Here is a 17,277-nt window from a genome sequence, read left to right on the forward strand (position 1 = left end):
TTGTGCTTGGGCGCCAAGTGACGAGGCTGTGTAAGGTGTACCAGCCCAGTGGCTAAGTGCATATAGGATAATCAAAGGAGGAACTGAAGTGCGGCAAATCACTCACTGCCATTTGGCTGCTTATTATAGTGATGCAATTAATCTGCTATAGTCTATGTATGTGTTGCATCTCACCTTTGTTAATCTCGGCGTTTCAACATAATACTCCTTTCGTTCTAAATATAAGTTTGTTTAGAGTTTTCACTGGAAAATTACATACGAATGTATATAAACATATAGTACTAGAGTGTAGATTCACTCATTTTGTTACGAATGTGGCCCCCTAGTAGAATCGCTATAAAAGACTTATGTTTAGGAAGGGAGGGAGTACATCGTTAAGCACTAATAAGATAAATATTTTTTGAAATTCACAATTAACTGGGCATCGAGAAACTCCAGGCCGGGGCTACACCTGCTTCTGCTTGCCCCACCTCGCTCTCTCTTAGTTTTAATCTCACCTGATCACGACCAAGGGTCGGAGGCCTCGTCAATCATTCGTGTTAGGTGGCGTCGAACGTCATGTGCTTGGATCAGCTGCCTTAATTTGATACGCAGTTCTTTGGCTCCTCGTTGATTGATTTTGAGTTCTCTGCTCAGCATTTTGTTCCCTTGCACTCTATAATTACCTTACCTGCCCAAGTGCCCATCACCATCGGGTCCTCGGGCGGCTCCACCTCCGATACATGTATCACCTTCGATCACCACCTCTCAACTCTGTCTCTCACCTCGCATTTGGCCTCACCGCGCCATGGAAGGAGGGAGGAGCCAGCTGCACTCGCCTCTTCTTCTTCTCCGGAGGATGCAGGAGATGTTCCTCGCCCACACGGCGGGCTTGCTCCATGGTTCGCCGAGTAAGTCTTGACAAATTTCAAGTCCCCTGTTAATAAGGGTCTGTTTGGTTTCCCAGAACGGAAGCAAGGCGCTAAGCAAAGTGTCAAGTTGATAGACAATATGGCAAGAGTTTTGGCACTTTGGTTGTGTTGGTTTTTTTTTTTTTAGAAAAGGAGGATATACCCCCGGCTTCTGCATCTAGACGATGCATACAGCCATTTTATTAATTATTTATAAAAACCATACAAAGTAATACATCAGTTAGTCTGAAGCCACCATCTAGGCAACACATGTTGCTACTCCTATTCCTTGATAAAGGTGTGCTGAATATCCGGGCCAAATACCAAACAGATATCGCATCAAATCATAACATCTATAGTCTGATGCTCCAGTCCAGCCACCACTCAGACTGGATCCCAAACTGGTCCGACGCAGAGGCCGCCTCCACCATCTACCACCGTACCCTCTCCAGAGCTAGATACGGAAGCATAGGAATTCATGTGTTTTTGAGGGGGGCTCTCCTAGCCTTAGCATGATCCTACAGAACATTATGGTCCATGACATGACCTGTCATCGGGAAAAGACTACAACACAAGCTGAGCTACATTATGGCCCATTCTGTTCTACCTTTTTTTTGTCATTCATGGCTTGAGTTTGGGAAACACGAGTGGTGTGTCATTTGTTGTAGTGGTGGTTGTTGGGAATTAGCATACTCTAACGGCGATATGAATCATTTCAGTAGAAATAAAGTAACTTCGGCACAATCACTATGGACTAGCTCGCGGATTGTTGCTCAGTTACAAAAGCAAAAACTTAGGACGATCTGAAGTTCTTTCAACCAAAACTTAGGACGAAACTTAATACTTTTTTGTAAGCTTCTCCGGCACGGCATAGCGCCTCAGACATTCATTTCAAAGGTGTTTAGTGCCAAGCAAAATCAGTAGAGATGGACACCGGTATTTTTACATGGAAAACCCTCAAGTTGGGAAAAACTATGGGCCAAAGCTATCCAAATCTTCTTTCACTATAATCAAATATGGGGTACAATGAGTTCTTCCCTTGTTAGCACTGGAAGCTTTCATACATCTAGATCTGACAACCTTGGATGACCACAATAAAATTTGGGGCTCAACGGCTAGGGACTAGAACAATACTACGAAAGATGGTGTAATCACATCTTGAAGGGGGCAAGGTGATGGATCTGGACTTCACAACTTCAGGGAAGAGCTCCTTTTTCTTGCTTGCAAGCTCTTCGTTCAATCTTCCTCGCTTTCCCTTTCTCTCTTGGTTTTCTATTCCTCTTCTCCAATGGCAGCCAACCCGACTTCCTTCACTTGTGTTGGTGTCTGCTGGATGGAGGGCTAAACATCCCCCTTCTGTAAAGACCAATATGACACTAGGTCATAACCCTAATGGGTAGTGGCCTTTGCCACATATTTGGATGCCTAAAAGGCTCCACTATATTTCCTCACAACCCACGTGATGAGGATATCCCACAACCACGCCCCCCCCCTCCACGACTCATGAGGGAGATACTGCATGCTTGTAGCTTCTCATTTGACAATATCTTGGTCATCATATCCGAGTCATTCTTGTCAGTATGAATCTTCTCGAGTTGTAGCAACTTGGAACTCACAAGATCTCGAATCCTATAATACCTCATATCAAGTGCTTGGTTCGAGAGTGATAGCTTAAATTCTTAGGGAATAGCCATTTAACTATCCCCAAAAACATAGTTCTCTTGCTTCATGCCAAGTTCTTGCAAGAAGTTCTTCATCCCAAAACTTCCTTGCCATCATCAATTACGGCGATGTACTCAACTTTTGTAGTTAATGTAGAAACACATTTTCTGCAATCTTGATTGCCATGATATTGCTCCCCTACATAAGTCATCAGGTACCCCGATGTTGACTTGCTACAATCTTTGTCACCAACATAATTTGAATCCGTATAGCCAGTACATGATCATTGCTTTCAAAGCATAAACATGATGTGCAAGTTTCTCCGAGAAATATCATAATCCAGTTCATTGCTTGCCAGTGAGCTTTACCTGGATTTGTCATGAACCGGCTAACAATTCCAACTGTATAGGCAATATCAGGCATGGTGCACACCATGGCATACATCAAACTGTCCACAACAGATTGGTATGGTATTTTACTCATTTCTTCTTTCTCCTTCTTGCTTGTAGGACACTGTTCTGAAGTCAATTTTTGTTGGCCTACAAGTAGAGTGATAGCAAACTTTGAATCTTTCATACTAAACCTTTTAAGTACCTCTCAATGTATATTTCCTCTGAGGGTTAAAGCAACTTATTTGATCTATCACATGAGATCTTCATGCCAAGTATTTGCTTAGTTGGTCCTAAATCCTTCATGGCAAATGATTTACTCAATGCCTTCTTGAGTACATCAATCCTCTTTGTGACATTTTCAACAATCATCATACCACCAACATACGACAAGGGAATAATGAAATCATCCTCGGCGTACCTCTTCATAAAGACACAATGACCAGGTTGTGCTTTATGGTAACGAAGCCCAGTCATAAAAGACTCAAACTTCTTGTACCATTGTAGAGGAGCTTGCTTCAAGCCATACAAGCTCTTCTTAAATTTGCAAAAACTAAGTGTTCCTTGCTTGCAAACATGATTCCTTCTGGCTTCTCCATATATATATTCTCATCTAGATCACCATGCAAGAATGTAGTCTTCACATCAAGTTGTTCAATTTCAGAGTCCATGGTGGCTGACATGCTAGGAAAACCCGAATCAAAGACATCTTGATCACTTGAGATAATATCTCATCATAATTGATGCCTTTTTTTTGACTCGGACCTTTCTCAACCAATTTGATCCCATACCTTGATGTGAGGTGTATTCTTGAGACTTCACTATGTACACCCATCGGTTCTTGAGTATATTCTTGCCTTTTTGAAATGTTCTCATGAGACATTGCCTCCTCATAGCATGAGGCCATGAGGGTTCACTTGCAATAGTCATCAATACATATTGATGTGGTGAATATTTGAAACAAGGAACATGACCTCTTGCACTTCTTTGTTGTTGCACTAGCCATGAATCGGGTGGATTACCATCAACATCAATCATCATCTCATCACTTTGACTTGTACTGCATTGGTTAGTTGCATCTACACTTTCTTTAGTGTCATCACCCCCTCCCCATGATTATCATGCATGAGAGGGTGACAGATTGGATGCATATCAACCTAAGGTATGTTGGTCATTGGCTTCTCCGGTTTTTCAATATCTTTTATAGTTTCATCTTCAATAAACACCACATCTCGACTATTCACATTTTTCTATTGGTTGTATCTCACAAGCTATAGCCGAACTCTTCACTTGGTTGGCTAAGTTGGATGCGCTGCTTTGTCTTGCTATCAAGCTTGGAATTTTCATATCTTGAAACATCTACAAATGCACTACAAACAAATATCTGCAAGTGCTTGTATGCTACAACTTTCCCTGACCAAACTCTATGAGGAATTTCACACGCAAGCTATGGGAGATAGACTAACCACATACATAACATTCATCAATGCGTCAACCCAAAAGAAATTAGGTAAATTTGCATGAGAGAGCATAGACGTGACCCTCTCTACGAGTGGCCTCACCATTCTCTCTGGTAGACCATTGCGGTGATTGGACTCTTCTCAAGCCTGACACCAAATATTCTGCAATTCAGTTTGAAGGGACTTTGGTATTCAGCATCATTGTCTGATCTCACGTACTTCAACTTCATGCTAGTTTCTCTTTCAGCTTTGCCATGGAACGCACTGAAGGCTTCGAGCGTCTAGTATTTGTATTCCAACACATACACAAAAGTATTTCTAGAATGATCATCAACGGAAGTCACGAAGTATATTGCTACATCATGGGATTTTCCAAACATGGAGCAAACGTAAGTGTGCATAATATCAAGAACATTTTTTGCACGATGGGAAGGGAGTGTATGAAAATGGGAAGGGAGTGTATGAAATGCAACCTATGTTGTTTGCCAGCAAAACAATGTGCACAGGGTTAGATTATACCTTTCATCCCAGGGAAGGTACTCCATGCGAGAAAGAGCACACATGCCCTTCTCACTCCCCAAGTTCCTCGTGCCACAGTTCATCGTTAGTGTCCTTTTCAGCAATGTTCAACACTTCATTGCACAAATTGGTTTTAGCCACATAGAGAAAATCATGCCTACTTCCTCAAGACACAATTAAGAGGATTTGTTGAGTTTCCATTTTCCCTCACAAAAATAACTAGGATGTTTGATATAATCAAGCTTTCCTACTGACAACAAATCCAATCTTATATCAGAAATATGCCTCGCATCATTGAGCCTCAATCTATAGCATGCGTTTATTTCAATACATATAAAGCCCTTGTCAACTGTTGTTGACGAACCACTATTCACCATCCTCGCTTGGTCAGTAATGCCACTAGTGTAAGATGTGAAATACTCTTTGTGTGGTGTGATGTGGAAGGATGCACCTAAATCCACGACCAACTCATCGCATCACCACGAACAACACTAGTATTCTTCATCGTGGATGACTAAGTAATCCTCATTTATTGTAGTCGTGGCTGCCTTTTGCTCGGTTTTCTTTGCAAGTTTCCTATCTACAAGATCTCTTTGCATTTCCTGCACTCGCTCTTTCCGTGTCTAGGATTGCCACAATAAAAGCAAGTATTTTTTTTCTCTGTTTTGACTTTGATCTCCCCCTGGAGTTATTCTTGCCTTGTTGAAATCTTGTGTTACTACATCCATGTTATCATTCTTCCCATGTATTACAGCCTCATAAGCATTATACGAAGAGGCACGCTCACCTTTTCCTTCTTCCTGGATTCTTCATTCAACATGCTATTCTTCACAATCTCAAGGTCAGCTTCCCACCTGGAGTTGAATTGCTAAGTGACACAAGAAGTGTGTTGTAACTATCAAGCATGTAACTCAGCAACAACAATGCTTACACCTCATACTCAAAATTGATCTTCATGGCAAAGAGTTAACTTATATGGCATTGGAAGACATTCCAGTAGTGCTCAATCACATTGTTGTCGTCTCAGTACTGCAAGTATTTTTATCACTGAAGCCTTATTCATTGATGCCTTCCTCTCATACTTTGACTCCAACTTCTGTCGCATCTCATACACATTTGTCATTTGCAACATGGTGAAATATATTGAGGTTGATGTACAATTAAATCATACCTACTGCATCTGCATGTGCAGAACTCTCCATTCTTCTTCTCTGACACCTATGGGTATATCTTTTCATGGTTGGCTCATGCAAATCCTTGCAATAAAGGATGTCTTTCATCATGGGCTTCCATAATGAGTAATTGGGAGAATCAAGTTTATCCATACAATTTGTGATAGCGCTTTCTTCCAAATCCATTGCGAGCAAATAATTCTAGCAAGAATCACCCTAATGGGATTAGCAAACCTCTTGAGCAACCAAAGCTCTGATACCACTATGTTGGGAATTAGCACAATCTTAATAGTGATCTACAACACTGCATCAGAAATGAAATAACTTAACACCACCTCTATGCACTAACTCACGAACCGTTGCTCGGTCATGGACGCCAAAACTTAGGGTGATATGACGTAAGTTCTGTCAGCCAAAACTTAGCGCGAAAGTGAATACTTTTCTATAGTTCTCTCTATCGCGGCACTGCACCCTAGACATCCATTTCAGAGGTGTCTGGTGTTAGGCCGAAACACACAGAACAGTAGTAGAGAATTAGTAGAGGTGTGTATTTTTACATGGAAAACCCACAAAGTTGGGGAGAGTTGGGGAGAAACCACGGGTCGAAGCCACCCAAATCTTCTTCCACTATAATCAAATGTGGGATACAACAAGTTCTTCTTTAGATAGCACTAGAGGATCTCATACATCAAGATCCAACAACCTTGGATGACCACAACAAGATTTGGGGTTAAAGAGCTAGGGATTGCGACAATATCACCAAGATGCTCGAATGACAACTTAAAGGAGATGAGGTGGTGGACCTGGACTTGACAACCTTGGAAAGGAGCTCCATTTGCTTGCCTCAAAGTTCTTCCTTCAATTTTCCCCTCTTTCCATTTCTCTCTTGGTTTTCATTCTCTCCTTCAATGGAGGCTAACCTGATTTTCGTCACTTATGTTGGTGGATGCTAGATGGAGGGCTACACATCCCCCTTCCCTTGCCTGCAAAGGCCAAAATAACTCTAGGTCATAACCATAATGGGTAGGGGGCTTTGCCACATGTTTGGACAGCCTAAAAGGCTTTATTACGTCTCCTCACAACCCACAAGAGGAGGATATCCCAACAGTGGTGTGGTTGTAAATCTTTCGGTTTAGCGTTGTATGCCGAAAGGCTTTGTATCAACCTATTGGATCCTCTATGTTACGGATGCACCTCTCCATGGTGTATCCTTAAAAAAGTAAGAACAACAATATGCAATGAGAAGATGTTGTATGGTTTCCTACCCTGATCACGCAAGGGACATTTTTCCAGGTGGTGAAGTGCACATCAAGCCAAACGGTCTAAAGTCCAACTCCATGGAGCGTAGGCTTGTTTCCTGTCCATGGTTGGCGCCACTTCGGCTTGTGAAGAGGGGGCTGAGCAACTAGAGCTAGGCGCCTGGACTCCTCCCAAAACAAGTTGTCGTTCTTTCCTCCACGATAGGTCGATTTAGATCCTCTATCTACCTCTCCGTATCTCCTGCACCCTCAGTCCCATGCCCATCAAGTGACAAGGGACCCAAGGCGCGAGCCATGGAATCCCATGCAGCTCCCATGATAGAAGATGCACCGCCATCATCACGCACTAACAGACCATGAGGCCGAGATCCATTTCCATCATCCTCATGCAGAGACGCACAGTTGGAACGATCGCCTCTGTCACCATGGACACCGAGGAGAAGCAACATCCTCGCTAGCAGACTTCGACAATAGATAGCAAAGGAGATGACTCAAGTCACACAATCCTTGTGAAGTAAACTTCAATCTCATATTCGAGCAAACACAACACATAATGCTGATGTAAATGTCTTTCCGCCTCCGGCGATTCCCCTACCCAGAGACTCGAACGCAGAGGCAAAATGTTCTGGCCAACAAGTCTAGGGAGCTTGGACTCAAAGAAATAGAAGCATGATGTTGTGGATAGATGAAATGATCCGACAAAATGGGCTCAACAATCACTTCATCATGGCAAAGCATCGAGCATTCTCGTGAATTCTAGTAAGGCATAGCTCCATCCAATACGGAAGAGTGCAACAATGGCATGGGCGAGCCGAGAAGAAGGCTTGATAAGACAACTAAACCTCGACGTTTGCATCAACTACCCATCATTCAAAATGTGCTAGGCAGTTTTAGGAGGAAGTCTTTAGGCTTGACACGATGTATATATAGAGCATTGTTGACAATGTCAAAATGATCAGCAATCGTAGGCGATACCTCCAGAAGCTCCACAGTCAAACACGTGCCAAAGATTGTAACGAACGCAACATGGCGCAGGTTGTCCTAATGCTCAATGATTCAGCAACCCACAAGATGGTGGGATGAGGTTCCATTGGCTCAATGATTGTCGGCGATATGGCCTCATATAGCATCGAATCTTCTGAAGGTGCTCCATCAGGCGCACCTGAAGAAGAACGGTCTTGTGACCCGCGTCCACAACGACCCGACTACGCAACCATTGCCACAAATCCCGTCTTCTGAGGTGGAGAGACAGAGCCATTAAGTTCCCACCAACATGACTTGTGTTTTTAGCATCTGGGTTGTATTGTTGCTGGTAGAACTAGCTTGGGGAATGCATATATAAAAAATCCAAAATTTCGAGAAGTCGACCAATGTCTTATTCAGGAAATTCCATTTTAATTAAAAAAACTATTTTCTGTTTTCTTGAGCATTGATGACGTAGATGTAGCTACTATTCATAACGAAAATTGGATGACCGATTCTACTATTGATTCTTGACACACAAATTTGCTATGCAACCTTGCAGATTCCATTTTATCGCAACACATGCAAGAATGGCCAGAAATATATTCACCTTGTTTTTGGACGAGCACTTTTGTATTGATACAGCTGGTATTTATCACGAGTATCGTGGCTCAGTTTCTGTTCAAGCGAATCAGATCGTGCAGGCAGAGATTGAAGACTGCAACTCCTGAAAACAACAAGCATTCTAATCAGGAACAAAAGAATGCAGACATAAAGCTGGGTGTCTCGTATCAAGCAAGCAAAGTCTGTTGTTTGCTTATATTAGCCACTCATATCCTGAGGATATTCTTTTTGCAGTTACAAGGAAGAATAAGTGGTTGCAAGTACCCACCTTTTGCTCTGGGCGAAGGTTTACACGTGCTATCCTGGATGATATTGTCGCTAGCAGTATTCAATCTAGAGAAGACAAAATCTGCAAAGCATCCACTCATAATTCGGGCATGGTGGATAGCTAGGTTTCTACAGTCAATAATCAGTGTGATATTTGATCTCAGATCCACTTTATCAGATCATGGATATATAGGGTTTGCAGAATTGATGGACCTGTTCACACTTATTATCTGCACTTATCTTTTTGCAATTTCTGCAAGAGGAAAAACAGGAATCACCTTAATAAACAGCAGCACAACAGAGCCACTATTGAGTCCATCTGCAGCACGGCAGAGAGAAACCAAAAGAACAAGTCTGTATGGCAAAGCAAGCGTTCTGGACCTTGTCACGTTCTCCTGGATGACTCCTCTATTTGTTATCGGATATAAGAAACCTCTAGACAAGAATGATGTGCCAGATATTGATGAAAGGGACCATGCCGATTTACTCTCTGATTCATTCAAAAGGATCCTAGCAGATGTTGAAAACAGGCATGGTTTAAGTACTTTATCAATCTATAGAGCAATGTTCCTCTTTATTAGAAAAAAGGCAATAATCAATGCAGTATTTGCAATTCTGTGTGCATGTGCATCCTATGTTGGACCATCACTTATTAATGACTTGGTGAGATTCCTTGGGGGAGAGAGGAAGTATGGACTGCAAAAAGGTTATCTTCTTGCTGTTGCATTTTTAAGTGCCAAAGTTGCAGAGACAATAGCAGAGAGGCAGTGGATTTTTGGAGCTCAAAGGCTCGGGATGCGGCTACGAGCTGCTTTGATATCCCACATCTATCAAAAGGGGCTCCGGTTATCCTGCAGCGCAAGGCAGAAGCATTCCAGTGGAGAGATCATAAACTACATGAGTGTAGACATACAAAGGATAACCGAAGTTATGTGGTACACAAACTACATTTGGATGTTACCCATACAGCTTTCTCTAGCAGTATATGTTCTCCATCTAAACCTAGGTGCTGGAGCATGGGCTGGTTTAGCAGCAACACTGGCAATAATGACTTGCAATATTCCTCTGACCAGATTGCAGAAAAGGTTGCAATCAGAGATCATGGCTGCTAAAGACAACAGAATGAAGGCAACAACGGAAGTACTTAGAAGCATGAAAATACTGAAACTTCAAGCATGGGATACAGAGTACCTTCAAAAGCTAGAAGCTTTGCGAAAGGAGGAGCATAATTGGTTGTGGAAATCTGTGAGGTTGACAGCTTTAACAACATTCTTGTTTTGGGGGTCCCCTGCATTCATATCCTCCATAACATTCGGTACATGTATATTGATGGAGATTCCTCTAACAGCTGGTACTGTTTTGTCTGCTCTGGCAACGTTCCGGATGCTACAAGATCCAATCTTCATACTCCCCGATTTACTTTCGGTGTTTGCTCAGGGGAAAGTTTCGGCAGATCGAGTAGCACAATACCTACAGGAAGAAGAGTTGAAATGTGACGCAATTACAGAAGTACCAAAGAATGACACAGACTATGATGTGAAGATTGATCATGGAGCATTCAGTTGGGAACCTGAGACCAAATGTCCAACTATAACAGATGTAAATTTAGAAGTAAATAGAGGGATGAAAGTAGCGATCTGTGGAGTAGTTGGCTCTGGGAAATCCAGTCTATTATCATGCATACTTGGGGAGATGCCTAAGCTCGCTGGGACTGTGAGGGTCAGTGGGAGAAGAGCATATGTTCCTCAGACTGCCTGGATCCTGTCTGGGAACATCAGAGACAACATTCTGTTTGGAAACCCATATGACAAGGAAAAGTACCAAAAGATAATACATGCTTGTGCATTGACAAAAGATCTTGAACTATTTGCAAATGGCGATTTGACGGAGATTGGAGAAAGAGGAATTAACATGAGTGGTGGACAGAAGCAGAGGATTCAGATTGCAAGGTCAATGTACGAGGACGCAGATATATACCTCTTTGATGATCCTTTCAGTGCAGTAGATGCTCACACTGGAGGACAACTTTTCAAGGTTTGTTTATTCAGTGTCCGTAGACCCATAAAATGTTTGTATGCCGTTAACTTGATAATTTATTTTCAGTGCAGTAGATGCTCACACTGGAGGGCAACTTTATCTATGTTTGTATGCAGTTAACTTGATAATTTGTTTTCTAAAATTTAGTCGCGTAAGATTCAAACAGGATAAATATCACCAGTTTTTCTTATTCTTCAACGTTTTATGGGCATCACTCTACACAAATGCTAATAGAATGAACTACTATATTATTCTGCAGGATTGCCTCATGGGGATGATTAAAAACAAAACAATATTGTATGTGACACATCAAGTTGGATTTCTTCCAGCCGCAGATCTTATACTAGTAAGTACAAAAAAATTGTTTTCTCCCATAAATAATACATATATGTTAGTATTGCTAAGAATGTATAAAATAACCAAAAGGGTACAAAATAATAGGTGATGCAGGATGGGAAGATTGTGCAGAAAGGAACATTTCATGATCTCCTTCAACAAAACATAGGATTTGAAGCCATAGTCGGAGCCCATAACCAGGCAACTGAGTCTGTCATAAATGCTGAGAGTTCCAGCAGAATTTTGTCAACAGAGAGCCAAAAGTTAGCAGATAATGATAATGAGTTTGAGAGAGAAAACCACACAGATGATCAAGTTCGGGGCATAATTAACGAAGAGTCTGCACATGATGTCTCACAAGGTATCACTGAAAAGGGAAGGCTAACACAAGATGAGGAACGAGAAAAGGGAGGAATTGGCAAGACGATCTACTGGGCATACCTGACGGCTGTTCATGGTGGCGCATTAGCACCGATAATAGTGGCAGCACAGTCATTCTTCCAAATATTCCAGGTAGCAAGCAACTATTGGATGGCATGGGCGTGTCCTCCAACGTCTACAACCACCCCAAGGGTTGGATTAGGCCTTCTTTTCTTCGTATACATAGTGTTATCAATAGGAAGTGCACTATGTGTTTTTGGTCGGTCTATGCTTGTGTCACTTGTTGGCCTGCTAACAGCAGAGAAATTCTTCAAGAATATGCTCCACTGCCTCCTCCGTGCTCCAATGTCCTTCTTTGATTCCACGCCCACTGGCAGGATCCTAAACAGGGTTGGTGTTCGATTACTCCTCGCGTCATTTTGCACCGTCTCCTTGAAATTAATAATTGTGCACTGTACTTTGTAACAGGTGTCCAATGACCAAAGTGTCTTAGATCTGAAAATGGCAGACAACCTTGGTTGGTGCGCGTTTTCTGTTATACAAATTCTGGGGACCATAGGCGTTATGTCACAAGTTGCGTGGCCAGTTTTTGTTATCTTTATTCCAGTGACAGCAATCTGTTATGTGTTTCAAGTAAGAGCTCCTCACAGAGATATTTTTGCACTAGATTTAACTCGTCCAAGTACAATGTATGCATCAAGTTATTTCCGTACGCGTTGTATTCCAGGAAGCCATAAGTGTGGATTTCCTCCTTGATGATTTTTAACAAAGCACTGAATCCAATATTCTCCCTATGACATGCAGCGGTACTACATACCAACAGCAAGAGAGCTGGCTCGTCTGTCACAAATTCAAAGGGCTCCAATACTCCATCATTCTGCGGAATCACTTACAGGAGCGGCAAGTATTAGAGCATATGGACAAAAAGACCGCTTCAGCAAAGCAAACATCAATCTTGTTAACAACCACTTACGACCATGGTTCCATAACGTCTCGGCTGTGGAGTGGCTTTGCTTCAGGCTGAACATGCTATCTAACTTTGTCTTTGCCTTTTCTTTGACTCTGCTGGTGAGTCTTCCAGAAGGTTTTATAAATCCAAGTAAGTTTTCCATGCAGACAAGTTATAGTTGATTCATTTTTGCAGTCTATACTCTGATCACTAATTTTTGGTGGCTGTGAAACTGACATAATTGTATGCACAGGCATTGCGGGACTTGCAGTGACTTATGCACTGAACCTCAATGGGCAGTTGTCATCTGTAACCTGGAACATTTGCAACACAGAGAATAAAATGATTTCAGTTGAAAGAATAATGCAGTACTCAAGGATCCCTAGTGAGGCTCCTCTAATAGTTGATGATCACCGCCCCCCAAACAGCTGGCCAAAGGATGGTACTATAAAAATAAGAAACTTGGAGGTATGCATGATGTTACTGCGAGTTATCAGTTATCACTTATGGCTAACCACCCTACATAGACAAGTATGCATATGAACATTTGTACTCCCTCTGTAAACTAATATAAGAGCGTTTAGATTACTAAAATAGTGATCTAAACGCTCTTATATTAGTTTACGGAGAGAGTACAACATAACACAAATTCTATCACCATGAACAGATGGCCAAAATAGAATATGAAGATGATCAAGGAATTTGGGATCACTCTACATAAATATAAATATGTTTTCTATTTGTTCTTCTAGGCCCTATCCCTATCTCTAGTGTTTTGTTTTCTTCTGTATTTGGGGTTTTCTGGTTTTTTATTTTTGTTCGGACTTTTCTCCGGACATTGTGGTTTTCGTCCTAGTTTCCCCATAAACTAGGATTCTGTAAAAAAAAAAATATTAATGAAATCGACAGAGTGCCTGCCCTGCACTGTCAAGATAATTAAGGAAAGAGAAACTAGACTAAATTGCATGGTACATGTTTTACATAAGAGAGGGAAAATAAAGCACATATCCTTCAACATGGAAGAAAACAGAAACAACAAAAGTAGCAGATTTGTTTCACAAAAGAATGTATACTAAGTTCCTGAGATGCAAATTAGTAACACAAAAGGAAAGCTCTCACTTTTGAGTAATGAAATTTAATCTCTTTTATTTTTCAATTTTCTCATAAAGTACGTGCATGCTCAAATGAAGACACTAATATAATATGACTATTTGCTTTTACAGGTTCGATATGCAGAGCATCTCCCCTCTGTTTTAAGAAATATATCATGTACAATTCCAGGACGGAAGAAGGTGGGAATTGTTGGACGTACTGGCAGTGGAAAGTCAACTTTGATTCAAGCGCTTTTCCGGATTGTTGAACCAAGACAAGGGACAATTGAAATTGACAATGTTGATCTCAGCAAAATCGGGTTGCATGATTTACGAGGCAGACTTAGCATTATCCCACAGGATCCAACCATGTTTGAGGGCACAGTGAGAGGAAATCTTGATCCACTAAATGAATATTCCGATCAGCATATATGGGAGGTAAATAATTCAATCACACATGTTCTAATGATAAGGGAGTAAATTATATATCGTGTGCAGCAAAAGGGAGCCTAACACCTCATATTATTGCTCTTTATATAGTCCATATTGCAAAACAGGTAGTTCTGGATAATGGTACCTTTTCAACGTAAATACTGCTAACAAATTATGCTGATAAAACATGATCTCATGATTATGCTAATCTATGAAAGGTCAAAATTGCTGACAGAGTACCCTAGGAAACATATTTGGATGGTCATATATATAATGAATAAAAGAAACGGAGATATTGTAGAAAAAATGTAATGATTAAAAGAATGCAACACTGCACTTCCTCTACTGACCAGAAGTATACATTTCTTTTGGCCAGACATTGGACAAATGCCAGCTTGGTGACATAGTTCGTCAAAGCCCAAAGAAGCTGGACTCAACAGGTTCGTTTTTGTGTACAACAGCACGCATATGCTAGATTGGCTAACAGAGTGTGTATATCTCCATTGAGATGATCAAATGGGATTTCTCCTGCAGTTGTCGAAAATGGGGAAAACTGGAGTGTCGGACAGAGGCAGTTGTTTTGCCTGGGAAGGGTTCTGCTGAAGCGAAGCAATGTCCTTGTCCTCGACGAGGCAACTGCGTCAGTTGACTCATCTACGGATGCAATTATACAGCAAACACTCCGCGAGGAGTTTGGGGACTGCACGGTGCTGACAGTAGCACACAGAATTCACACAGTCATCGACAGTGATCTTATTCTCGTCTTCAGCGAAGGTAAGCCACACCGTTGACAAACACAAAATATCTATCCACATTTTAGGACCTAGCTGCGGCATCGCTAAAATCTGTACTCGTTTGCGTTGAGCAGGAAGAATTATAGAATACGACACGCCGTCGAGATTACTGGAGGACGAAAACTCTGAGTTTTCAAGGCTCATAAAGGAGTATTCACGGAGATCCAAGGGCTTTTAACGGCACCGGAAACAATTGAACGGCGGGCGAAGCCGACATGATGCCAACTAGGCGCTCTGCAGAACTTGGTAGAAAGACCACACACACACACCACGCAGTCTTTCCCCAGATGACAAGTACGCACAGTACAGACCTAGAAAGAGACGATAGAATTTGCAATGGATGGGGCTAGTACACTGGCATGTAAAGCAGTCTTAGCACTATGTAAAGCTGCTCTCTGATGTGAGAAAAACAGAGTATGCAAGTTATTCCACGTGAGCTCTTAAATTTCCTCCAGAAAACGTTGTCACAGCAGACGAGCTGAGGAGTCATGCGTAATCGCTGGTCAGTTAAAGAAGTTCCTGGACGGGGTACTTACATGCGGCGTGTCCAGCCAGGCATTCCGTCGAGCAGGTGGTGCGCCGGAGTCCTGGACAAGGAGTTGAGCGTTATCTGACGAGAGTATACCCGATCTGAGCGCAAGCATCGCACCGAAGACACTGATTTAGCTGAGACGATTTATCTAGGGCACTCGCTACCTTGCTGGGATTTCGAGCGGTGGCGGTGTGCCGCCGGCGTCGTGGACCGTGGTGCTTGGTGGTACGGCTTGTTTTCTCCTTCAGTCCACGGCCATGCCTATAAATATAGCCTACTTTAGTTTTTTTTGAGACAACTAGCAAAAGGGCCCGTGCGTTGCAACAGGAGAAAAAATACCACACGCTTTTAATCTTTTTATAATCATTTTAATTTGTTAAAATAATAAACTAACTAATTAATGTAGTCAGTCCTTTATTATTTTATTAAAAAATCAACCCGTTCATTGTTAATTCCACCATGATGAGAAATTGAGCGGGACAAACAAAACAAAACAAAGAGGCTACGTGTATTGATGGACTGTTATCTTATTTCACTCATGGGGTAGAGAATGTGGGATCAGATGACAAACTGAAGGTGGTGTTCCATTCTCTGTCTCTACAACAATACAATCTTACATTCAATACATTCATTCATCAACAAACAAATCCCCACAAAACAAATTTTCTTGCCGGTGCTTGGCACACGGTTGGAGGCATGGGGAGGGATCTCACCAGATGATGAGTTCCTGCTGGAGGAGGGGATACGATGAGAGGAACAAGGGTTAGGCGCCTCTATCTGGCCATAAGAAGTCGCCGTTGCCGCGTCATAACCTCGGAGTTCCCCGTGTAAGCCATGGAGGCCCGCCTCAACCTGCAAGTACTTCGCTCCGCCGCGCCTTATTCACGCGCCGCCGCCGTTCTGCATCGAGCAGACGCATCATCCCCAGTCACTATAGCTGTCGTGTTGATTTGATCCAGAAGATGTGCTCGAGCGCCGAAACGGGGGCTGCAAGCGGGCAGAGGTACGACCGCGGATGCGGGTAGGTTGAGATCGACAATAGTGGTGGTTGAGGTCGGCCGCGGCGACGAGTGGTGTGGCAGCGGCCTCGGCACAGGCCAGGATGAACTAGGGTCGACGCGAAGCGCTCGAGCGCCGCAGCAGGAGCAGTGAGCGGGAAGAGGTACGGCCGCGGAGGCGGATGGGTTGAGATCGGCAGCGGTGGCGGTTGAGGTCGGCCGCGGCGGCGAGTGGTGTGGCGGCGGCCTGGGCATAGGCAAGGGTGGCCCAGGATCGACATGAGGAGACGATGCGTACGGGTATAATTTTTGCAGCGAATCGTTTTTTCCTTTTACGTTGCAGATAAATGATAGAGCGCAGGTTGAGAGCTTTTTATAAAAATGCGGCAGTGGGTTTTCCGACGAAAGCAATAGCCGTTTTATTATTATTAAATTATTATTATTATTATTATAAGACAATATGTCATGCCATCGTATCCTCGCCTACGGGAATGATAAAGTGTGTCCGCCTTTGGAAGTTCG

The 17,277-nt window shown here is 42.5% G+C and overlaps 1 protein-coding gene and 1 long non-coding RNA gene across 2 annotated transcripts; one reads left to right on the forward strand and one right to left on the reverse strand.

Moving 5' to 3' along the window:
* The first annotated feature begins 264 nt into the window (after nt 1-264).
* Nucleotides 265-15,656, forward strand: LOC123427870 (putative ABC transporter C family member 15). Its single transcript, XM_045112005.1, has 11 exons — nt 265-890; nt 8,877-11,239; nt 11,502-11,588; nt 11,684-12,349; nt 12,428-12,592; nt 12,764-13,058; nt 13,162-13,376; nt 14,132-14,437; nt 14,808-14,871; nt 14,966-15,205; nt 15,300-15,656. Exons 1-11 carry the CDS (start codon nt 788-790, stop codon nt 15,401-15,403), a joined length of 4,608 nt encoding a protein of 1,535 aa, XP_044967940.1. The 5' UTR covers nt 265-787; the 3' UTR covers nt 15,404-15,656.
* On the reverse strand, nt 948-9,299 carry LOC123427871. Its single transcript, XR_006622441.1, has 3 exons — nt 9,207-9,299; nt 8,925-9,041; nt 948-1,408 (listed from the first exon to the last, which is right to left on the reverse strand). It is a non-coding gene; the product is annotated as an uncharacterized LOC123427871 (long non-coding RNA).
* Nucleotides 15,657-17,277: the final 1,621 nt, after the last annotated feature.

Source organism: Hordeum vulgare, chromosome 2H (assembly GCF_904849725.1).
Source record: "Hordeum vulgare subsp. vulgare chromosome 2H, MorexV3_pseudomolecules_assembly, whole genome shotgun sequence".
Classification (NCBI taxonomy): Eukaryota; Viridiplantae; Streptophyta; class Magnoliopsida; order Poales; family Poaceae; genus Hordeum; species Hordeum vulgare.